At 43.0% G+C, this 25,554-nt stretch overlaps 1 protein-coding gene across 1 annotated transcript; it reads right to left on the bottom strand.

Moving 5' to 3' along the window:
* Positions 1-643: 643 nt before the first annotated feature.
* DOHH (deoxyhypusine hydroxylase) lies at positions 644-17,863 on the bottom strand. The gene is made up of 4 exons (XM_086947131.1): positions 16,463-17,863; positions 8,710-8,786; positions 7,767-8,004; positions 644-2,976 (listed from the first exon to the last, which is right to left on the bottom strand). The coding sequence occupies exons 1-4, from the start codon at positions 16,734-16,736 to the stop codon at positions 2,660-2,662; spliced, it is 906 nt and encodes a 301-aa protein (XP_086803257.1). The 5' UTR covers positions 16,737-17,863; the 3' UTR covers positions 644-2,659.
* Between the last annotated feature and the right edge of the window lie 7,691 nt (positions 17,864-25,554).

Below are 25,554 nucleotides of genomic sequence, written 5' to 3'. Positions count from 1 at the left end.
CTATTTATTTATTTATAAAGTTTTGTATCGCACGAACAAGACCGAGACGGGTATCAGAGCGCTCCACAATTTGGAGTGTCAGAAATAAGAAGGGAGTAAAACCAACGTCATTTGAGAATGCAGGCAAGGAACCGTGACAGAGGGGGTATAAAAAGACATTTAAATAATACAAAGCATGCTGGGAGAAGAACAAACATAACTTATGAGAGTATAACCGAACAACTCTGGTCTTCACAAATAATAGTCTAATATAGCAGTTAATCCAAGGGAGGTGAGTGAGACAGACGAGCCATCGTCATTTAAGGCAGGAACTTGTTCATAAGGATTACTTTCACTTCCTTTTTGAAGGAAGCAGTTGATGAGATTCTGCGGACTTCCGGTGGGAGAGAGTTCTAGTATTACTCTGTTCTTATATCTGTGTGGCGAGATGGTACTATCTCCCTTGTGATGAAGGGGACAAGGGGACCTGGGGGTAATGCAAAGTTATGTAGGTCGCTGTACTGGATTGAGAAGAAGAAGAAGAAAAAAAAATGTAGGAGCGCCGATCCTCATGATGAGCTACGTTAAAGGAGACAAAATAAGCAATTACACGGTACTGCAGATAGAAGCTACACAGCAACCAATGTAAAGAAAGAAGACAGCATTTACCAGGGCATCATGGCTTTATTGTCTTTGTGCCAAGTGACCTTCCACCCTGAATATCGACAGCAGTCTAGATAAGGTCAATGCATTTCAAGCACATTGATAAGACAAAGGAGCAGGTTAATGAAGAGTCCTCTGTGCAATGCCCTTGGTGGAGGGACATACTAGTTAATGTTCTTGTGGGTCTCGAATTGCTTGGGCTGTACAAGTGAGCACATGTGTTAGCTGCTCTGAATGGCGGAGTTTTGGGGCTAAAGGACACAGTTGCAAGTGGGATACATTGTGCCCCAAAGGTGCATTTGTTCTAAAAAAACTATGGCAGAACATGCACAATCACACATCAGCGGTTCAGGTAAGGTACAGATTGTTGCACACCAGTGGAGTGCTGCTGTACAAGACATGCTTATTGAAGCCGCAACCTTTAAAGACATGGAAACATGTTCCTGCATCAGTTACGTATTGGTAAAGAGTTTGTCATGATCGAACTGTAGCAGGTTAGTTTAGTGTTTCGAATACGCTCACTTTGCGGCTATAAAGCCCCACAAAGTCGTTAATGCTGTCATGTTACACATACTTTTCAGAGGATGTTTAGGTGTACCTTAGAGTCTTGCAAACATCGAACATCCTTCACATCAGCCTCTATGTGAGTAGTTACTACCCCTTCAACCTCAAAGAGGAGCAGGCTCAGCTATGTGCAACCTGATGGCTACTGCTTCACTCTTACATCTTCAGCCAAATTCTTGGGTTACTTACTTTCCCAAGTTCAAACTAAAAACCAGACCGTCTTGTAACAGACTAGCCTTTTCCACATGATCAGAACACACTGCTCCAGGCAAAGAGCTTCAAACTAGTGTTCACTCTCCTCCTCTCTCACAAGGAGGTGAATCATTCGCTATGAAATATACAAACCTCTGTAAAAGCTACTTCCATGTCTCTGCACATCTGATCACCAGGCAATGCACAAATGACAATCAGAAAAAATGCTCGAGTACCCCCCACCGCCTCCTCGAAACGTGCATCAAAGTCAAGCCGCTTTACATCAAACACAAAGGCATCCTCTTCTGTATCTGACCACTGAACTGAAAAACGTCTGGTGACCAGTAACCTGACCAGAGTCCCTGTGAACCTACTAACTGTTGATCTCAAATCTCACCAAGGTAAACCAAGAAGGGAGGCCTTCTCACCCATCAGCTTTTTACCATGGGACAATCGTCCCCAAATTCAAGAAGGGTCCTTCACTTTGAACATTCATGAAAGAACTTAACATCCATTTCACACCCACTACCCGATTCCCCCATTACTCATCCCTCTGTTGCACTGTGTTGCTGCACTGGTGCCTGTGATTGTAGTTCCATGTCTGAGCTCTTGTAAACGCGGCGGTTGAGCTTCTAAACCCCGATGCAGTCACGTAGGCCCATGTACAAAACTGATGCGCCTGGGACTTGATCCTCACAATATAAATACCCTTAATAATTAAACAATTGGACATTATTTCTCATTTTGCCCTCCCTCCCCACATGCCAGTTTGGTGTTTTTCCAGGCACTTGTTGATTTCACATACTTATAACACCATGAAAGACCTTCTTTCAAATACAGACAGTTAAATGGCTCCAATCATTTGCCACTCCTTACACGCCATCTGGAAGTGCTAATGCAGGTTTCTAACACAGACGCATAGAGGATTTAACATTGAAAATAAAGTGTGATCCGGCAAAGCATTTCGGTGGATTTCTTTTAATTCCATCCATACTCCAAGAAGGGCGGTAGAGTAGGTTTAAGAGTTATTTTACTTTTCTTGTGCTGGACTTGCAATTTAAGGCCGAGAGGGACTTGTATTTAAGATGTGAAGGCGTACAACGACTGGAGAGCAGGCCAAAGATAAAAAAACTTGCATCAGAATTTACAATAATCCCTAATTTAACCAGGTTTGTCTGCTTTCTGCCACCAAGAGGCCAAGCTCCGGTTGCTTGAGCCATCAGGGGCTTGACATGTGGTACCTAAGAAGGTCCAATGAAGTCTACTCCACGGTATGAAGCTTCCTCAGTCCATCAGCATACTGGAACTGGTCACTGTTCTCATATTCAAACATGTCCAGCGCTACCTCACAGCTCTCTCGCACAACCCGTTCTTCATCCCGGGCATATGCCCGCAAGGTGTCAAGACAGGAGTCCTTTGCAATTGAGCCTAGCGCCTCGGCACATTCATGGCGCACCATTGGGTTCTCCTCTGCAGTCTCCAGCGCGGCCCTCAGCTGTGGGATGCAGGCCTCGTGCTGCATCTGCCCAAGTACATATCCAATCTCATGACGAAAGAGAGCACTGCCACACTGGAGTCCTGCCGAGGAATCAAGAAAAAGTATAAACAAGCAGATTAAAAACACCTAGTCATCTTCATATACCTCCCCTCGCCCAAATTAGAAATGAGAGGGAGCATGCAAAAATAAAGTCAGAGTTCATCAGTTAAACAAGCATAGTATATATATAAAGAATACACGCTGTATTAAATTTGAAAGTGGATTCTTTTCTATTTCTTAAAACTGCATCAAGATCCGTGTATTCACCACCCACCAAGCATTTAAAGAGCGACTGTTTAACAATTTGATTCTCTTCAACCCTGAGCCTCCAGTATCTGGCAGAGGGCTGTAGACCCAATGTTCACAGTCCTACATGCTGTATAACCATAAATCAAGAAACAGTTTCAAAATGATAGTACTGAAACTCCTAAACAATTTCATAAAATGTTTAACTACACAAGAAACCTCATCAAAGACATCTTCAAGGCTCCAAACAAAATACCCTCAACATCTAATATTTAATGAATCAAAATATAAAAACAGTAGCATAAAATATTACAAATTCAAAAACCCAGCAGCAATTCCAGCTTTATGTGAACTAGTAATCACCGAGTAACATTATGATTTCTTTAGTGGTAGATAATTAAGTAAAGCCTTAAAATATTGATCTTATTTTCTGAACCAGACACCGCTTTGGACACACACTTATCCCGCAAGCCGTATCATTTGTGGAGACAGATACACTGTGCTTTCTTTCATTGTACTTGGGATACGGACATGATTACTTGATTTTAGGAAAATTACTATATATGTACGTTTTGCAATCTCAATCTGATTGTTCTCATAAGAGTTACACCTCTATGAACTTCTGAGCACTGCTTTGACCTATTAAGCACTGAAGAAGTCCTTATAAGGACGAAACGCATCAGCAGTCTTGTCCATTGTGTGCTGTATTTTAATTCATCTATGGATAAAAAGAATAAAAGGAACCTTTTTCTACAATCAAAACGACTATCGCTTTTCTCATTTAGGAAGATCCCAACAGATTCCTTTGTGCTTGATTATGGATGATAATTTGCCTTCATCAATAGTTTATTTGTTGTTTTGAGTGCAGGGCCATTCACAATTAATTTGTTTTTGTGGTTTCTTTACAACCTTAAAATATCTTGTAACCTCCCGGCTATAACAGTACCTACTCAGCTAGATTTGTCATTCATTATTTCTGACAAGTAGTGTTGTACAGTTTGCATTTCGTCTCTATTTTAGTTTCTCATTTTAACTCATTTTCGAATGGTGGTTTGCACAGGTTTTTCCTATGGCAAGTATGGCCCTTTCACGCATTTATTTCTGATAGACATTGTTGCATTGTAGTCTGCACCTTTAGCTCCACTGTCGCACTCATTCAGAACATGAGGCACTGTTTTATTTTCTGTGGTTGTACGAAGACGACTTCTGCTTTAGTCTAATTAAAATGCTGCCCTGCACCTTTTGCACATTGTGATAAGCTTGCTGTTTTGTCATTTAAACTGCGTCTGTGCTGAAGTAAGTGAGAGGTTCACTTCTGGCGGAATTATCAAGCAACGCTGCTGTAAGATGTAGCCCTGCTGTGCCCGACCTTCATCCTGAGAAGGAAGATAGCTGTATACTCAGTCGGAGATGCATTTGTGGATGCGCTAAGCCTGGCTTCCTGAGACACAGTACCAAGGTATAGGGTTAGGTAATTCCAATCGGCCTGGCAGATGGGTACTCCTGATATGTTCTCTTTGGCAAAGAAGCTACTACTAAATAGTATTAAGTTAATCAACAATTGCCATGATTGGGGTGTGTTTTTCACTATTCTAATATAGCTTATTAAAATTATGTTTCTCATCTTTCTTACAATCACGGTTCGTGTTTTACTTACAAAGATTAGCAAAGATTAGAGCTGTTCAATAAATGTTGCGATGTTGTATCTTTTCTTTGTGAACACTTAGGGCATGCCAGAGTGACAAACGAAAGGATTAGATCTGTTACCACAATTTCTGTGGAAACTGAAAGTCATGTCGTAGGTTACTGAAAACATCCATAATTCTTGAAGGAGACGAGTTTTGGATGCTGTACTGTGAGCTAACCAAACAGACCAACATATATGATTATATAGGAATACTCAGTCTCTGTATTATGAAGTTTTGTTGACCTAAATGCACAGTAGTGCTAGATTAGTAGGAACCGTATAACAGTCTCTAGGGGATGTACCTTTTAACACTTTCCACAATAGCAAAAAAGCAAAAATAATTTTGAGATAGTGCCACCTGAAATACCTATATATAGTGAGCACAACTGTGCATATAAAAAGGCAAAATTATTAATACATCTATCTCATCATTAAAAATGGGAACATAGTTCGTTTTTCGTTCCATAACACGCAAGCTGGTCATGCTGTGTAAACATGCTGCTTATCCAGCAATAGAGTTACTTTCATTTCATTTAAGTGAACCGCTAAACAAGGAGTGGATGCATGCAAACTACTCCTTGTCAAGTTGCAGTCGTTGTGATCTTTACTCCAAAAGTAATGAAACCACCCAATGGAAAATGTTATTTCTTCTGCGTTGGTCCATGATTTTGAAGGAAGTTCAGGCGTCCAACATAACCAAAAGAATGGCTTCTTCTTCATCAACAATGCACAAGACATTATACTAGAGACTGACAATGACATGAAATGGCCTTAATCAAGACTGGACGGTAATATGTTGAATGACAGCTAAAGAAAAAATCCTGCTAACTGCTGTTTTGTTTAGTAATCTGAGAAGAACAAATACAGTAGTACAACATTAAAAGCTGGATAGAATACTTCAGTCAGATAATGAATAAAAAGTACAGGAAGACTTGGAATTTTCTTAAGGAACAAGGCAGATAGTTTCTGCCATTTGTTTTTTCTGACCCCATGACACATTTCGTTTTCTGAATCCATTGGAAACATGCAGGCTAACAGATGAATTTTGGGAAGTATTCACAATTTGAATACTGTTCGAGTATGGTAAGTCTTTTTTTGTTCCTCGTTCGATACCGAGTTGAAAGACTTGCGAAGGAGAGGGTGTTGGGGGGGGGGGGGGGTAGGAGGGGGGAGAATGGGGAGGGAGTCTGCTCCCCTTCCCGACCAAAATCCTGGAGCAAGCCATCAACAAGCAACTGACTAACTACCTAGAACAGAACAACCTCCTCGACACCTCTCAGTCTGAATCCCGCAACAACCACAGCACAGAGACTGCTCTGATTGTAGTTACAGATGACATCCGATTCTTCCTAGACTGGGGAGAGACAGCGGCAGTGATCCTCCTCGACCTCTTGGCGGCCTTCGACACCATATCTGACCACATGCTGATCACCAGGCTTCAACACATCGGAATCCAAGGTGACAAATGGACCTCCTTCCTTACCGGAATAACACAGAAGATCCACGATTCTCCTCCGAACCCAAAGACATTACATGCCTTGTCCTCCATGGCTCACCCCTGAACCCCACCCTCTTCAACATCTACATGCCCCCACCCCCGCCATCACAATAAGATCCCATGGACTGAACATTATATCCTACACAGACAACACCCAACTCATCCTCTCCCTCCTCAAAGACACCGCCACTATCAAAACCAACTTCTACAGGTGAATGACAAGCGTCGGCAAATGGATGAAGGATAACTGCCTGAAGCTCAACACAGACAAAACAGAAGTACTGATTTTCGGTAACGACACCACTTCCTGGAATGATTCCTGGTGGCCCTCGGAGCTAGAACCATTTCTCTAACCAAGCACTCTGCATCATCCTGGACAGCACAATTACAATGAAGTCCCAGATCAACGTCATCTCCTCTGCCTTCTTCACACTGTGCATGCTATGAAAAATCTTCAAGTGGCTCCCCCATGACACAAGACCAAAATCAGACAGGTTCTAATCACCAGGACACAGGCAATGCCAACAACTCGGGAATCACGACTCACCTCCTCCAGAGACTCTAGACCACAAAGAACACCGCACTCACTCATCTTTAACCTCCCGCGATGAACCCATGCCCTGCACCTCAGAAAACTCCACTGGCTCCCCATACAGAACAGATGCCAATTCAGGCAGACGATCCACACCTACAAAGCACTTCACAACCAGGGACCTACTACATCAACCTTTGCATGAGCTTTTACCAACCTTCCAGATGTCTACGCTCCGCATCCTTCTCCCACAGCCCCGTGCATCCACCAAAGCGGAGGACGCTCCTTTTCCTACCTTCCAGTGAAGACATGGAATGACCTTCCACCACAGTTACGAACGTCCACCTCTCTTCCGGAATTCCGAAGGGCACTAAAGACTTGGCTATTTGACTCAGACTCAGAGCCAAACTAGCGCCTGGATACCCTCCTGGGTGATTAGCCATGCTATAGAAATTCACTGATTGATTGACAGGCTTCCAACACAGTGATCTTCTGGCTCACCAAGTCCTTCAGTTCCTTCTGCAAACATCACATTAAAGGAATAGCCATTACTAGGGGAATGATGAAAGTCAATGGTTCTGCCCATTTCTAGACTTACTTATATATTAACCACATGGAGTAATTACCCACTTGGAGTAGCAGATATTCTCCAAGATGCCACTGCAATCTCGATGAAGAAACTTTACACACTTGGAAATAAGGTATGGAACTGTTTTCTCACTGAACATAGAAGACTAACATGTGCCCCATTATAGGGGCAGAGATGATTAAGGGGAAATAACAATGAAGGCCAAGAAGTGAAACAGAATGAAGGCTAATGGAAACCAGGGGTATACACTTTTAAATCAGTTGGTCAAGGAAAACTCACCATCGGCCAATGCCAGCACAGCAGCTTCCCCACCCAAGTTCCGAAGAGCAAACATGGCCCGGTACCGGTCAAAGAGTGGCAGAGACTCATTCAGGAGTGCCGCTCTTAGTTTCACCACATCCTTCTCTTCAAGAGGGGGAGCTGGATCCACGGATTGATATGGGTTTGCATCAGGGTTATCTTTGTTCTTCTGCAGCCACTCTATCCTTTTCACAGCGAGTTGACAGGTCTCTGCTACCTGGGAAGGTAACACAAAAAGAACACAGTGAATCAGTAACAATGAAGAAGCAGGTACATAGGGTACTGATCTTAGAAGCCTATTTTCCACCTACACTCCCACATAAACATGCCCACACACAAAACCATTTGTATTTGAGATGCTCTGGCTACAATAAAAACGTTCTTTGGAGTTGGGTTCCCGGTATATATCATATACTCAAGTGAATACATGTTAAAATAATCATACAGACACCAGAGAAAAATGTCTCATTATTTACTGGATGTCACTAGACTAAACCATGCTCGAGATCGCATTGATATTGTGTGTAATAATTGAAGTTACACCTATACAATAAAGGAGGAGAGCTGTGTTCATTATCAGAGTGAAGACCACTCTTGGGATAGACCAGTGACCAGGCACTGTAGTATCCCTATGACATTTCACTAAGGTCACAAAAAAATCTCTCCACTGTTAGTAAAATGACAAATATTACATACCTTCCGAGGCATATACACCTTGCTAAAACAACTTTTAATTTAAGCAACAACAAATTTTTTAAATGCCTAAAAAATTACAAGGGAAAAATTACCTGGTTATCATCATATTCTGTTATAACAGAGACTGTTTTTCTATGAAAATAATTGAAGTACTGCAAAAGCGGATCTGGAGCCCATGACACCACATAAAGCATACAGGAGGGCGAGGGGGGGCAGGTATATTTACCTCTATAACAGGATCTGTACAATATTCCCTCAGGAGAGCCAGGGACTCAGGGCTACCGATGGCTCCCAGCGCCTCTCCTGGAAGGAAAGAAAAAGACAATAGGTTTAGCCATGGAGGATGAAAGCAGACTTGATGTCCAGTCCCTGCCTTGTTAATAGTGGGTCATGGCATGGAGAGGTGTGATGTACAGCATACTGAAACAGCTACCCCTGAGGACAGCAACCACCAGTGAGTGGAGGCATCATACTCTCACCACCCAAAGACTGTTGCATCATACGATGAAAGAACAATATGGACCAAGTGATACACTGATATTCCATGCGCTTCTAGGTCAGTCAGCTTCAATGAGCACAACTGCTCTTTTAATTTGAGCGGCAAACTTTGAGCTTGAGCTAAAACAAATGGGAGTGAAACATCTGTCAGAACCACTTCTTGGGCAACGAGAAGCACGGACAAAGAACAGCTGGACTTTCTGGGCTATATTTGTTTCCGGAAAAGTGAGAGCTAAAGGTGTGACCACGCAATAAGAGGACAAGGGCTTCCACCTCAATGGTCACTATCTTCAGCTCAAATCTCAGACCGAGGTGAGTCTCACTAAGGGGATGAACTGCTAGCAGTCCTCTTACATATATCAAAAAAACAGACCGGTTGTTCATGGCTTCCCTTATCAGCCTCCTGAAGAAGGTAGGTTGCACAGAAGCAGTGATAACAGAAGGAGGGTTTTCAGAGCGTGCAAGGGGTAGGTCTCCCAGCCTATTGCACTAAAATATGCTGAGAGGCGTCCTACATTAAATTAATGGCTATGTTGGGTGAATCTTTAGTGAGGGGGACTTTTTAAAGAAGAACTATAGGTAAAATGAATGCCTCCAAATGAGGGTCACCTGAGGTCAATACTGCCTGGTTCTCTCAAAGGACAGTCTGTCCTGTACAGACACAAAAAGGTGACTGCAATCCAAAGGGTTGCATGGTGCTAGTGCTTTAGGGTGGATGCCAAAGAAATGATGAGGGCAGTAGACATCTTACTTTATAGGACAGCGAGCTAAGCAGCAGAAATAACTAAGTAAACATTATAGAGGTGTGGCCTGCAGCTATGTAGCAAAGGTTGTGGTCTAATTAAAGTAACAAGTGTCATACGTCTGAAAAATGTACCATTGCTTCTATCTTTATTATCCAACAGATATCAGAAGGAGTCTTGGAACCGTCAACTAATCCAAACTCCGATAAGATATAAATTGCTACGTCATCCTGCGTAGGTGTAGCAGAGTAGGTGATGCTGTCCATGCTTCTGTCACAAGGTAATCAATGCTATGTCAGAAAGCATGGGTCTCTGGTGAGGCATTAAAGGCTCAGCCAGGGAAAGCTCACTGCACTCATTTGTTAATGCACTTCCTTTTGATTATTTTTATGCTGAAAACCAAAGTTCTAAAATGACAAATTAATGTATTTCCACTATTTCTTCAGAGACTACTGAAAAAGAAAAGGAAGCTGTACCAGATTATAGGTATAGAGATGTTGGGTACTTCCTTGGTTCACAGAGTTTTACTCTATCTCCTGGTTGGGGCTACCAGTTTTGAATAATCTTCAAACCCCAATATCTTGGAAGCAACAAATGTGATCAAGCAATTGTTTCACCCAGGTGAGCTGCAGGGATTTACCTAAAATTAGATGGGCTGCTTGGGGTTTAATGACAAACACCTAGTCTGCCTTGCAGTTAGCTTTGCAAAGGTGGCTTGTGGACTGTTAAAGTGTGTCCTCGACCCCGCACCGTCCTCCCATTGTTATTTTGTTCTCATTTTCGCTACCTCTGCTTTTACAGACATGTATGGGAAAGTAACTGAACAGCTCCTGGAGTTTCCCGGAATCAATCTGTTTTTACAGATTTTGCGGATTTAGCAACAATTTATCGCTGCTGTGCAACAGATCTTAAAACACACTGACAAAACCGATAGATTTCGAAGAGGTGAAACCTATTGGCTTTGCTAATGCTTGTATCTATTTGTTTCAGCACTCCATGAGAGTGCGCATCTTTTCGAGCTCTCTGCCTCCTGTGCTGCTTCGGCAAATATCTTTTGGCTTTTTACGAATAATCCAAAGAATGGGTAAAGCCAATCAATAGACCCAAAAGGCAAGGCAGGTTATCTTTGCCAATCCTTGCTTTCTTATTTAATTAGGCATGGTTCTTGGTGTTTTAAGCAGTAACAGCCAGGAAGGGTCTCCGTTGCAGTGGGATCACTTTAATGCCTCCTTTCCATTCTTGGCTTTATAACGCAATCAGAAACCAGGGCTTTCCTAAGGATCCCCACTTCTACACCAGCTGGAACCTACTTAATCTGTGTGGTTTCTATGTGAAATGTAGGGAAAAGCTGACTCATTGTCTTGTGCTGTATACTTTGATGGGTGTAAACAAATGTGAATGGCTTAACAGATCAGTGGAAGAAGAGGGCTGACTGAAATCCCCTGCACTTAAAAAAATGAAAAACGAAAAGGTTTCGGCTGACACCTGACCGAATAAAAAATAAACAAAATCATCCATCCAAGATATGACTCTCCAAATTATCATCTGTACCCAATACACTTCAGTAGTAAGTTCAACGTTTTACAATAAGGAAAGTGGTCCTCTGATGGCTGGCCAACCTGCCGTGTGTAAAGCGATGCGAGGACGGAGTTAGTAATATTGTCATGACATTACGCATTGAATTTAGAAAAATAAAACCAAATGGGTCAATTGCTTAACCATTAAACAGCACTGTCATCCTCGAATAGGGAATTGTGCCTCTGCGAGGAAGTTTTTCCCATACAGTTCCAGGGTTTCCATTGAGACTGATGTTCGTGCAGTGCTGGTTGCCGATCCAAGGCTTGGAGGTGACCGGTATCAGGTGTGCCGAGGTAGATTGTCTTGTATATATATCTTGCCAAATGCTTTATTGCAAATGGTCCTCGTTCAGTGCAGAGCAGGTTATTTTTCGCTCATTCTTGTACACGGTGTATAATAAAGATAGAACCAATGTATTTTTCAGAACTATGGCACTAATGCATTATTTGGCCACACCCTAGGCTGCAGACTACATCCTTAGTGACTTATGCTGCTTAGATAATTGCTCAGTAAAGCAAGTAGCCTACCGCCCTCATCCTTTATTTCTCATCCACTTTAACACATTAACGCCAAGCGACTCTTTGGGCTGCGGGAGCTTTATAAAAGATTACCATGACGTGAATTTGTAAAGCGCACGTTCACCCCCAAAGGGTCATCTTGGCGCTGAATAACAGATGTTTATAGTTACCCAACTCAATGGTACTAATTTTATAGCCCTTAGGTGGATGAAAGGCTGAGTGGACCCGCCGGGATTGTTCAAATCCCGGCAGGTCCACTCGGCCTTTCATCCATCTGAGGTCTATAAAATGAGTACCATTGAGTTGGTTAACTTGGTACAAATACATGTCATGGTAATCTAATGTATACAATAAAAAAACAAGCATTTACAATGCAACGGTTTCGCCTTTGTAAAAGTTTGAGCTATTGGCATTGTAAATGACAAATTTTGTATTTATGTGTTGGTTTTGAAAGCAGATAAATAAATGGCATTGTCATTTACAATGCCAATAGCTTAACCCCTTCCCTGCTGGCCCGTTTCCGCCCCCGTGCGGTAAACAAACGAACAGGGGCGGGCCATGACGAACCCCAGCCGTCATCAGCACACGAGCACCGTAGTGCATGACGGCTGGGGTTCGTCACCAGCATGGAAGGGGTTAATCTCTCACAAATGCGAGACCTATTGCATTTGCACACAGACAGAGCCACAGACACAGACAGAGCCACAGCCACACACACAGACAGAGCCACACACACAGACAGAGCCACCCACACAGACAGAGCAACACACACAGACAGAGCAACACACACAGACAGAGCAACACACACAGACAGAGCAACACACACCAACAGAGCAACGAATTAAGCGACAGGGGAGCAATGAATTATGTTTAAAAGTTGAATTAATTATGAGGCAAGATATTATGAAACATAATGCAGTCCATATTTTGATAGTATTTCATCATTTGGTCATTTTTGCACATGGGAATGATGTCTGGGCAAAGATTATGTGGTAAATCTTTAATTAAGAGAAAAAGAACTGCAGCCAAATAATTTCAATGGCCCTGAAGATAGTAGACGTACCAATGTAGGAAACGCAGCTCTATACACCCACTTCAGCAGCGTATCAAGTGACATCCCACAACATTTCTTTTCACACCAGCAAGATTCTCATATGAATAAAAATTAAAGGCACCTTTATTGTTCAATCACCTTGGGCTCCAGCACGGTTATTTGGCGGTGCTACAGCACCCCCTTCTAACCTACTTCCAGCGTCTATGTTACATATTAGAGATCTGTATACAAAGGTTGTTTGGTTCTGACTTTTCAGAGGGAGGAAGGTGTTATCCTCACTTCCTGCCAGAAGAGCTCCACAGGTGGCTGATCGGTCAACCTCTTTCTCCGGAGCAGCCATACTAGCAACATTGATATGTGGAAACCTGGCCAAGGGCCAGCCAGGGGTTTGAATGAAGCCCCCGAGGCTGAGAAGGAAACTGACAGTGGAGCAACTGTCAGTTTCAGATCAACAACAACAACAGAGACAGAGACAGAGACAGAGACAGAGAGACAGAGAGACAGAGAGACAGAGAGACAGAGAGACAGAGAGAGAGAGAGAAATCAGGAGTCCTGCTCGGGACGGAAGGGTTGGGAAGTGGCTATGCCTTTCGATCAGTAGGTGGGGGTAAGAAGGGGTACATACAGTATTGACAACCACCCTAACCTCCTTTTCTAATAAAGGCTACTTCACAACACGATGACCGGCCCACCTCTGAAACCGCATCTTACACTCACCAAAGCCTAAAAATCGGCTCAAAGAAAATGCCATGACTAGCAACGCCGAAAGCGGTTACACAGCGCATGTGCGACAAAAACGCAAACAAAACTTTATTACACAGCAGAGACGAACACAAAAGTACACAATGGGAATCGGACCACGAAGAAATAAAGAAGAAATGGTTAATCACGAGGTAACACTCAATGATACAACGTTTGAAACGTGAAACATTAATCTGGCTTCCATGGAACTGATGTGCATCTATCGCTCGCATACTTGCACCTAGCACCACCCACTGTGCGAGACCCACACTTCAGTAGTCACCACCAAACGACATGAACACAATTCCCCTATAGGTTCAAAACAAAGACAACTCCCATCCAATCACGCACCCTATACAATGCAGTTAGCTATTAGAGTGGGTAAATGCTTTAGTGCCCCACAATGGAATCATACGCGGTATACAAATGCTACAATACGACCCCTCCTCCAATCCATAAGGCTCCTCGACTTCTTGACCCATTAAATAGTTGTTGACAACCGTCAGACAGCTCAGCATCCGATGCCCCATCCCAGTAAATGTCCCTATATGCCTAGCAACAATCCACCTATCATAATAGTTTTTAGTGCTAAAGCCACCCTGTCCTTGATCCCCGTCCATAGCCTGGATCATAAGATGACCTTTAATCCTCCCTCTACATTTTCCAACTAATAACGACATTCTCGTCAACAGAACGACCCACTCACCACTCCCCACACACCAGTCCCCTTAAGACCTCCAACTTCGAAACAGCAACGCCGAAAGTGGTTGCACAGTGCATGTGCGACAAAAACGCAAACAAAACTTTATTACACAGAGAGACGGACACAATGGGAATCGGACCACGAAGAAATAAAGAAGAAATGGGTAATACTTAGGGAATTAAAAAAAAACTAAAGCGATAAGTCAATGAAACAGAACAACTCCAACTAGAGGAAAATAAGCTTAATATTGAATAAAGTAAATAGAAGGCTACATAATTTCGGAAATATGTCATGGAAAAAGAAGACGGACTACCCACGAGGACGCTACTCAAGGAAATCGAAACACAAAAAAAGTGAATGGCAGTTAAAATTCAGAGACTCAACTCAAAGGAATAAAGGACGCCTGCGCTTGGAATTGTATTCGTATAGGTTGTTTCGAAAAAGCAACACTCAGTTCACAATACCGGGCTCAGTTACTTGCCTTTCCTCTCCGATGAAGTCCGACGGTCTCTTTCTATTTTCAGTACCGTAGTTCTCCGTCTGACTTGAACTGGAAGTTCAAACGGCAATGCGTGCTATGTTATAAGCTGCAAAGTGATCAGCGAGGGGGGGGGCGGGAACGGGCACAGGACGGGGGGGGGCGGGAACGGCGTACGGACTGCGGGGCCATTCATGCCTAAAATAATAAATAAAGCACCACGAGCACAGGGAGGGGGGGGGGGGGGGCGGGAATGGCGTACGGACTGCGGGGCCATTCATGCCTAAATAAACAAGCAGCGTTTCACTCTCCCCAGAAGCAGCGCTGATGTCTCTGTTGGTACAGCTGAGTGACTGCGCCACAGTACCCAATTCTCCAAGTTCCCTGAGAGGGAAAACCCATAGAGCAGAGTGAATTCGCAGGGTAAAGCGCGAGCCGGTGTACGCCACAGAGTGTCACAGTTACCACGCTATCTCTAAAGATGACATATTTTCTCCGGCTATGCAGTAGGTGCAGTCTGACGTGCATGGAATTATCATAATGAAGAAGTGCTACTATTAAAAGGCAAAACTGTATTAATTATAAACAGTCTTATATTCGTAGACATGTTTTTGAGCGTTTGCAAGTGCTTTTAATGCCTCTATGCGTGTCATACATTATTTAAATATTTGAATACCTGTAACACGTCTAGTGTTTCGGTTTTATAGCAGATTTAACAAGTCAGGTCCCGGGCCGTGCTGTGATTGGCTGCCGGCCCGGGACACCCCCGTGACGTCAGCCAATCACAGCGCGGCCCAGGACAAAGGGGCGGGGCTTAAAAAAAGTACGAGAAACGCCCCCGAATCGCGTTTTCGCAAGAAAGCGTGATTGACAGCCTCTGTCTCCCAATGGCTAGTCTCCATTTATGGAACTAGCCAATTGGAAACAGAGGCCGTCTGAACATCCCTACTGAAAACAAAAGTTTTCAAACTGGGAGGGGCACCCCTCACCAGGTCGAAACCTAATGATAAGACATCGTGCTCTATCATAAGGGCCCAACTGCTTTCAAATTTTCAGACATGCCCAGAGAAAGGAGGCTAGAGAAAAACAAACATAAGAGTTCTGCAAGGATTTGGATGAAGAACAGAGCTACACGGCAACATTTTAAATTGTGACTCTTACAAATTTGTCGTGGATGCAGTAGTCCACTGAGCCACCAGACCCAATGATTAACTGGTTAGACCCAGGGACACTGGAATGATGGGATTTAGCTGCCTTTTTTGCATAATTATGCGTTTGCCATACAGACCATCATCTGCTGCATATTTAGCGGATGAAAAAAGAATGCTAACTAAAATAAAAGAAAAGGTATTAAAAATGCGCTGGGGCGTTGCGTGCAGCAGAAGACACTTTGCAAAGGTTGACTGTTTAACGTTCAGTTGCGTTTTGATGTATTTCTGTATTAAACTCGTACTTACAAGGTGAAACCCTTCTCCTGACAGTGTTAATGTATTAAAAAAAAAAAGAAATAATGAACAGATACATTACGAAATGTGACACATTATGCCACATAAATTGATTTTTCTTGACACATAAATTAGTCATTCCTGTAATGGGGTAAGTGAGGCCTTCCACATAATTTGGTCCTCCCCTGCCACATAATGACATGACATTTTCCCTGGCTCACCCGCTTCATGTCGCACCATGGGCTCCTGCTCTCTGTCCACCAGGACTGCCCTGAGGGCCGGCTCGGCCGCACGGTCCCCCATCTGTCCCAGGCAGTAGGCCGCCTCATGCTTGAGCAGCGCAGAGGGGTCCTGGAACGCCCCGCTGATGCCGGCGATGGCCTCCGGGCCGCCCAAGGCGCGGAGGGTAAAGAGCGCTCGGAAGCGCTGGCTCAAGGGCCGGCTCTGGTCCACCAGCTCCCGGCCGAGGCGCTGCACCTCCTCCTGGGGCACCATCTTTCCCGGATAGCCTCGGTGTATCTTTAATTGCCGCACCGGTCCTAGGCACAGAGCGCGGCCATCTTAGAACAGGACAACGTAACAACCGGGACCAACCAAAGCCGGAAATACATAATAACATATTTTTAAAGGGCAGGCAATGCTTGGGCGTTCCATAAAGTACAGTTTTTTTATTACATTTAACTTCCCCAATCATAAAATGTAAGATGTGTTCTTCGAAAGGCAGCGATGAACCCAATCTTTCATAAACACGCACCCCTCTCTATGCTCCCAAATGGTAATGGCCAGGTGCGAAAATAGAAACAAAAAGCGGACAATAGCTACTCTAGGATACACGACAGAACACCGAAACAGAAGAAGGACGACATGTAACTCCAACTATCTGGGCTGCCTCAAAACTTTAGTTTACTGTCGGTGTATGGTATGTAATAGCTGCAAAGGTTTCCTTTTGCTCAAGTGTGGCACTTTTCTACTTTCAGTGTGCTTATGTGTAATATGTTATTGCTATAAGCGTGACCCTTTGATTGGCACTTCACTGCGAATAAAACAAAGCAGTTCTTTCCATAGATTGAAATAAATATCAGAGAATACCCAAGTTGTGCAACATAATGGTTTAGGAGTGCTTTCAAACTATATCACAGGTTTGCTCTTTCCCATCACGAACCCTGACGTGTACAACTAAAAATAGACGTATGCATGCACACAAATACACAGAATATAAAATGTCGGAAATTGTTCTTTTTAGTTTATTTTCGAAAAAAACAGGACCTTAAAACGTCAATATAATTCTAAGCACATCCACTGTAATCTGGTATGATGTCTGGGCATATTATGAGAATGAAAACTGCAATTCCAAGAATATATTAGGTTATTAAATGACCACTATCGAATGGGCCAAGCATTTCACATTAACACCACAAGGCAAGTTGACTTCCAACATCACTAATTATCTCAGCTCAGAGGATTGAAAGGGGGAGTAAGCCTGGCCTGAATTTTAACCTGTGACCTTTAGATTATGGTCCGCTCTAGGCAGTCAGGACAGTAACTACTTTGCCATAAATGTGTAGCATTCCAGTAAATCTCCTAAGCAGTATACAATAACTACAAATTTGGCTTGAGTGACAGGAGTTAAACACAATCTCTGAAGCAGCGCCAATGATATTGAGATCAAGGAATACACTTCGGTTTGAATATATGGTGTGATTTACAGAACAATCTTGCTGCCTAAAAATAACTTAAACATGATAATCTTTACTTCTAAAGAAAATATTACACTAATAGCATTGTCATAACGAACCATCATCATGTGTTTTATGTGATTAAATGTTTCACTCTTAAGTTGCAAAACATTCACCAACATGGGCCACATAAACACTTTTTAAACCTGGTGAAGAAGTGCAAGAATCTTTTATATATATTTTACTTCTCTATGAAGGCAGTAGGCATTTTTTCAGAGCTCGGTTCATCCAGTGCTGCAAAGCAACTCTGCTCACCTTGTGATTGCCATGTGAACTTCAGCAGCCCTAGGCTCTGTTACAAAGATCAGAAGGCTCTGTCCTCAAAAGGTACATACTACTGAAATTCAGTACGCTCCTTCAGGCAGCCAGTTGACATCCGTGTGTGGGGGTGGGGAACTGCCACTTGACTCTCTGTGGCATTGTTTTTCCTCCTGAGTCAATAAGTGGGCTGCCATCTCTATTAACAATCATTACTGTATAAAGGAGGGGATGGCCGATACTAGAGTTTTCCAAAAGTACTCAGCTTACATAGTCGACGGCGCTGTAATCCTCTCCTGGTTTCCATAAACAAGCAGCAGAGCCCGTTAATTAGAGACAACTTTATTTGCTCAGTTGATTTCAGCCATATCAAGTGCCACACATTTTCATGACTATCTTCAAGCCTTGCAGGTATGCGAAGACATTATCTAAATGTGCAAATCAGATCGGAGCTGGTATTTTGGAGCTAAGATTCGAACATTGATGGGAAATCTGGTTACTGCGGCATTACCCACAATACTAAAAACAAGTTATTCAACACAAATTCAGAAGCATAGTGTATACCAATAGTTTGTGCTGCACACCAGTGAATATTTTTATTTTATACAGAATATATGAATTGCACATGTATTTCATATGATACTGATTTTCATGCTCTTTTATATATGTACGTTGTCCAGTTTTCTCACCGGAACAAATAAGCAGGCTTAAGTGATCAGTATACCAGAGCCACAAAGTTCTGATTAGAACCATTTTTGTGACCTATGCTCATATCCTGGGCTATATCTGGTCAAACAACATTGCTACCAGGCAGGATTCACTTGGTGCTACTAACGTAAACATGTCCAGAATGTTGTATTGTTTTTCTTTGGATTGTGTTTTCAACGGACAGGTGGAAAGGTAACTTCAAATACGAAACAGCAATTGTTGTGATCTTGGCAATGAAGCCAAGATTGGTGTAGTCTGGACAATGCACAATACTCAACAACACATAACTTTTGAAAGTCATACACATACAGTCCCAGTAAGACCAACACAACCTTCATATGGACATTACTTTTACAGATCAGTCCACAACCATGCCAGCCGGTCTTGATGGAAAAGCGCCAGAGTCAACAGACCCACACATGGGTCTGAATTCAGATCTGAATAGGAATTCATCCAAATTTGTCCCACTGAACCATAACAATCCCTATCGTTCTTCAGCCTAATCATAAAGATTATGAGACAAATACTGAGCAACAAAAAACTCAAAGTGTTTCCCAAAATCGTACACAGCAAATGTGTGTTAAATGTTTAAGAAAAGAAGGTAACTTAACAACGTGATCATGTAAAATGGTGGTGTTCCTACTCAGGCATAAATGTGGCTACATGACATCAATAAGCATTTAATGTGCTGCTTCATATGAACTGGTGAAGTTCTTGAAATTTCAGTCATGATTTATACTAGGGGTGGGTGTTACTTGCATAATTTGCTGAGAAGTAATTATGCAAAATTACAGTAGAATACACATAATTAAGTGAGGAGCATAACCCAGCACATGGCTCTACTTTTTGAGCACAAAATGCACCCTGGTATCTTAAATGTACTTAGCACTATTTTCTTAGTGCACAATGAAGGAGTGCTAAATGCAACAGAACACAAACAGTAGCCGCCATATGCGTTAATTAAATTTGTTTTTCCTATGCTCCTGAGGTTGGCGTTTCATACAAAATTACTCATACTTACACAAATTAGCTTAATTGTGTAATTTTCAGTAATTCTGCATCAAAGGAGTAGTGCGGAATTACCCAAAGTATTCTGATTACTCCAGTTTAATAAAAAAAAGTTTGCAGAGTTTTAATTTCTACCATTAGGTCTCAAAGGCACACTTCAATTTATTGTTCATAAACTAGGTTCATCAACTTTTTTGTATGAATATTGCAGATTTATGAGAATAATAGCCTAGTTTCCAGTAATTACCAGGGGCGGATGGTGGTAATGGGCAAAAAGGGGTAGAATTACCCTACTAGCCTGAGGGGAGAGGCAAGGAGAGAATTAAAAAATGCCAAGCAGCTGAAAACAAATTACTAAATGCTGGCTGAAGCAGAGCCCTGTTTGTTGCACCACAGGCCCAAAAGAATACCACTTGGTAGGTACCTATTTCCCCTTTACGCTGCAATGATAATGTTTTTTTGTGGATAATTTCCTTGCATTTGAGCAGTCTAGTGGTGTTCACACAGAAGACATTAGTTTGTATACTCGACCCAAAGGTACTGGTGTGCATTATATGAGTGACCTGGCTATATTACACAAGGTCCGACATTTTTAGGCACCAGGAGGCTAAGCAATTTGCCCAGAATCACAGGTTAACACACAAGATATATAACTGCTTCTGAGAGAGTTGCCAGATTCAGGAAAAACATTCTCCGATTGGCCAGGCGAGATAAAACACCTCATTTCCAGGACCCGCTGCTGGGCACAATGCTGCCAGCAGAGGATCAGTTCAGCAGCGAGGTTCCTGTGGCCTGAGCTATCTTGAGTTTTCTGCATATCAGTAGGCACCTAGGCACTACAGTGTGCCCGGCAGGCAGGAGGAGTATCCAATGTGCCTGTAACAGGGCGTCATTAGTGAAGCCAGGTTGCACAATTAAAACACATATACTGCTTAGTGTGCTGGTGTTTCTCATACTGTGACACTGGCCTGGATTCACTGGTGAAGATGCTCTGTACAAACCGTTCCTTGGGCGAGTAATGTCACCTTGCGTGAAGTAGCTGGTGCTCATGTCAGGCGCTCCAATACCTTTGGAACGAGTTTGAGATATATAAAACAGCAAAAAACCTTTGGAGTACTCCTCTGGAAATGCCCTGATATCTTTGACTATTCTGAGCGTCTGAGGTCAGGTGGAGGCTTACAGGGAGGCCTCAGGGACGCGGCTGGTGTTCTAAACCAGTCATATAAACGCCAGCCTCACACTTTTCAACGCAGCTTGTGCTGTCCATGAGCTGCTGCCTGTCCCAAAAAGTGCTTACCTTTTAAAGTTAAATTATGTTATTTAGAAAACCAAACACTTACTTTAAACCGGTAACAGTTGTGAATCAACTGGCAAAGGCATTTTACTCCCACTTCGCCATGTAGTTTATTTTCTAACATTGTAAAGCAGCAGCAAGACTATGTTTTTCACCGCAATGGTTTCCCGGAGTCTGGCAGCTCCATCACCTCTGAGGTAGGAGGAGAATCACTGTTACAGGACACAGGGATGGGGGTGAGGAATGGGAAGTGGTAGAAGTAGACAGGGGTAGTGATGGAGGCATAAGGCAGGTGCCTTGAGAAGGAAACGCATGCATAGCAAAAAGAGAAAGGTGAGTAGTGGAGATAGGGTGAAAGTGAGCTGGATACAGAACTAGAAGGAAGTTGTAGGCAGCTGAGGGACTGAGAGTTGACGGTCTACCAAGTCATGGACTTCCTTAGCATTCTGGTGTTTTTTAGTATTACGTTTTTCTGTTATAAACAGAAAGCTACAAGTATCAGAACGCAAATAAACAAGAACAAGAACAGATGAGCTGCTTATTCCTCATGTGTGGCCATTTGAAATTGCTAATGTAAGCAATCCAATGGAAAAGAGGAAGAAGATTAAAGGGTACGGTAAGTAAATGAGTAGAAGAGGCAATGAGAAGAAGAGAGATCGGGATGCAGCCCTGCCAAGTACCACGGATCTGGCATAAGACTAACGCATTTCAGTGTGGTGGTCCGCATCACTGCACTGAAATGCGAAGTTACGCATGTTAGTGCCTCCTGATCTGCAATGCTCAAGCACTGCAGCCCAAGAGCGCTGCCTGCTTAATTATAATAATAAACAGTTTTCTAAAGTGAGTGGGGCAGTCAAGGCAGTGCACGGACATGCACGCTGCTCACCAGACTTGGGGGCTGGTTGACGGTGCTGCTGAGCAACGTCAATAGTGATTCTGCGGTTTTTAGGCACACTCTTGTACTCAACTGGGCTGTACCACTAGGTCCTGGTGCTGAGGAGTGTTGACTCCTCTCTTGCTCCACCCAAGCTACCTTGCAAACGCTCTTGTATATCGCCGCCTTCGTTTTCAAGGAGTAAGCATTTTTACATAGCTGCAACGTCAAAGCAGGACCCCGCTGCAGCCAGCTTCAGTATTTGATCCAGAGCTGGGACGGCAGATAGGAGGATGTCTGCTCCTAGACCCGGGGGAGTGCGGAGTAGTGAATTTGTTTAAACAGGGTGCAACTGAGAGCCAAGGAGCCAAGGAGTATGAACTGTCAGGGCCCACCTGTTTTCAAGACAGAGGTCTGGTCACAGGGGCCCTGTTTTCACGCTGGTATGTAGGACAGGAATAACTTAATTTCTTTTGGGCTGGTGGGAACACCCGATATTGACAGCGGTACTTGTGCTAACAGCTTCGCTCATCAAACTCTTTCTGCAGCGCATTATGCTGTCTCATTCCTTTACGTGTGTATCGGCTCTCCTTACCCCTGTCGGAGTCTCTTCTATTTTTGCTGAATCTCCACACGTCCTCACGTAACCATGTGTCTTCATGCCCTGGTAGAGCTGAGCTTTTAAAAGGGCAGAAGTCTTAAGTATATGCATTCCTGTTTTTCCTAACCCAAAACACTACTTCCAAGAATATTTGCTACATAAAATCAATAAAATATGTTTCGAAACTCTGAAAGAAACTCACAGTTACGTTTTCTTTCCAGTGTGTGCATTCATTTTTCGCCTAGCCCAGTCCCCTGAACACTACTTCCAAGAGATTTAAGATCGTCTTAGAGTTTCCTGTAGAGCAAATTGGTGTAATTTCTGATAATTATAGGTTTCCCTTCTCTTCCTTTCTTGATTTTGCTTGCAAGAAAGTGTCACTCATAGTCATTGAAATGTCACACACAATTACAGTGGAATTATGAAAATGTCACACATAGCAATCTGAAACCTTGGCAGCTATGTAAATGTAAATGTACATGTATTTATATAGCGCAAATCACCCACATCGCAGGCATCTAAGCGCTTGCTTAGGGAACCCGTCCTGGTATTCCCCTGTGAGATAACCCCGGCAGGGTATCCACAAGGTGAAAGCCAAGCATCCCGCCGCGAGGGGCCGTTGTGGAGCTTAAGCAAGCTATTGCCCAGAGTCGCAGAGTGTGAACCCGTGAGTCGAGTAGGCACCGGAGCGAGAATTATCGAGTCCGTGGAATTATTGAGCCCAAGCCCCGTTGAGGCGAGGAATTGAACCCTGGTCCAGGGCCGATCTCAGCTTCCGGGTCTGCCGCCTCTAACCCCTGAGCCACACTTCTCCACTATGGAGCTATGGGGATGGATAGGTGCTGGGACAAGGAGGATAAGGGAAGATGGGTTGTACTTATGGGCAGAAAGAAGGGATGCAGAGGCAGGAAGTATTGGCAAATCTGAGGCAAAACATTTCAATAACAGTTGTTTTTCCATGCGTTTTGCATATAAACGTATATTCACTGTTGACATGGAATAACTTTAAATCTATGAGAAATGAGAATGGAAAGAAGGACTGGTAAAGGCAAAAACTGAGGGAGTGGGGGGGGGGAGGGAACATATTGGTCAAGGAAAATTAAAGGGAGGAAAATGGAGGGAAGGGAGCGGGATTTGGAGGGAGAGGAAAAGGAATGGAATCAACTATAGGGAGATGTGGGGCACATACAGAAAAAGTGGCATTGAGGAAGGTAAGGAGTGATAAATAAGAGCTTGAAATGTCACAGGAGTGGGAGGAAGGATCTGTCTTCTACAACCCCTTTTTATTCACACCAGCATTAATCCTATAATTACTTTCTCCTTACATAACCCATGCCCATTTCTACACATCAGCTAGTACCAGACACGGAGTAGCATGCCGGAGGGAGGGTCACTGCACTACACAGCGGCAACATATATAGGCACTGCACTCATGCCCCATGCATGACACCTCATAAAGAAGGCATGGTGGGGCTTTATGATAATTTTCAGACCTTGTGTTAAATATGCTCTACTTTACTCCATTACAAAAACTATCCTCTGGGGAGATTCTCTATGAACATTACTTGTGACAGCCACGCTCACTTGCTGCGCTTGTTTGCACACTATATATAATTCAGGACTTGACCTTACACCTCACCACTTTCAAAGTCCACCAGCCGCCACTGGTAGTTACTCGCCTACCGTGGCCCTATTCATCGTATCATTAGTTTCCCACCCGCTGCTCTGGTAGTTACAAGCCTTCCTGGCTGTTTGTGCCTCCTTTATACCCACTCCACCCATTGCTTTTCAGTGGTTTAAGTGTGGAGACTTTTCAAGCTTAAGCCAAATAAAATTAAAATCAATCAAAGAGCCTGCAAAATTAAAATGCCCCTTGGCAGTCTATATTTGCATCGGCTGGAATTACACCAACATTAACCATATGCCAAGTCTGCCGGGCACTGTATTACCACGAAAATAGTTTGAAGGTGATTCCTTTTAATTCTAGCTTATATTACTGGGGAATCTAAGAGGCCTCTTCCAAGAACGCGATGTACAAAAAGGGAGTGGAAAAAAGTCATATTCAAAGGGGAACACACCTGTCAAGAAAAACATATTTCCTGATAAGTCGGTGCCTCTAAATGGCTAGGATGACCGGAAAAGCAAAATTCACAGTAAGTGTAATACATTGTCAGGGCCACTGGAATTATGTGATTCTGCGACTGAGGCATTTTCAGCATAATCATGGATTTACTTCACCAGCCACAGAATCCACCATCTGCTGTTTAATTTGCAGATTTCAAAGAATTTTTATTTCTAGCTCAAACAGATTGAAAGTTTATTCAAAAAAAAAGAAAAGAAAAAAAGTGTACATGTTGGGTTGCACAGTGATACAGCCTTTGCAAAGTTTAACCGCTCATCTTTCACTTACAGATTGCTCTATACACGTAATAAACTGGTACTAACGAGGTCAAAACATGTTTCTACAGATTAGTGTGTTACAATGGCAAAATAGCTAAATAACGCCACCACAGATTTGCCACATAATTTGCCTTAGCGTGAAACATAATTTAGTCAACGCTGCTACATCATTTTTCTACATCTCATGCTTTAAAAAACTGGTGACTCTGTCTTGTCCACAAATATATGTGTGTGTGTATAATATATATATATATATATATATATATATTTAATTAATTAGAGGATACCCTGTCTTTTAGCAGTACTGAAAGGGTTATTTTTGGCATTATTTATAGCACTTTGTGTTGTGCAACGAACCCTCTCAGCAAACAGCTGCTGCGTTCCAGCAGATTATGGCAAGGGGAAACATGCTTAATATTTCCCTAGGATGTTCT

Source organism: Lissotriton vulgaris, chromosome 12, assembly GCF_964263255.1.
Source record: "Lissotriton vulgaris chromosome 12, aLisVul1.2, whole genome shotgun sequence".
NCBI lineage: Eukaryota > Metazoa > Chordata > Amphibia > Caudata > Salamandridae > Lissotriton > Lissotriton vulgaris.
Note: the sequence above shows the minus strand (reverse complement) of the source record. Positions and strands in the feature narration are given on the sequence as shown.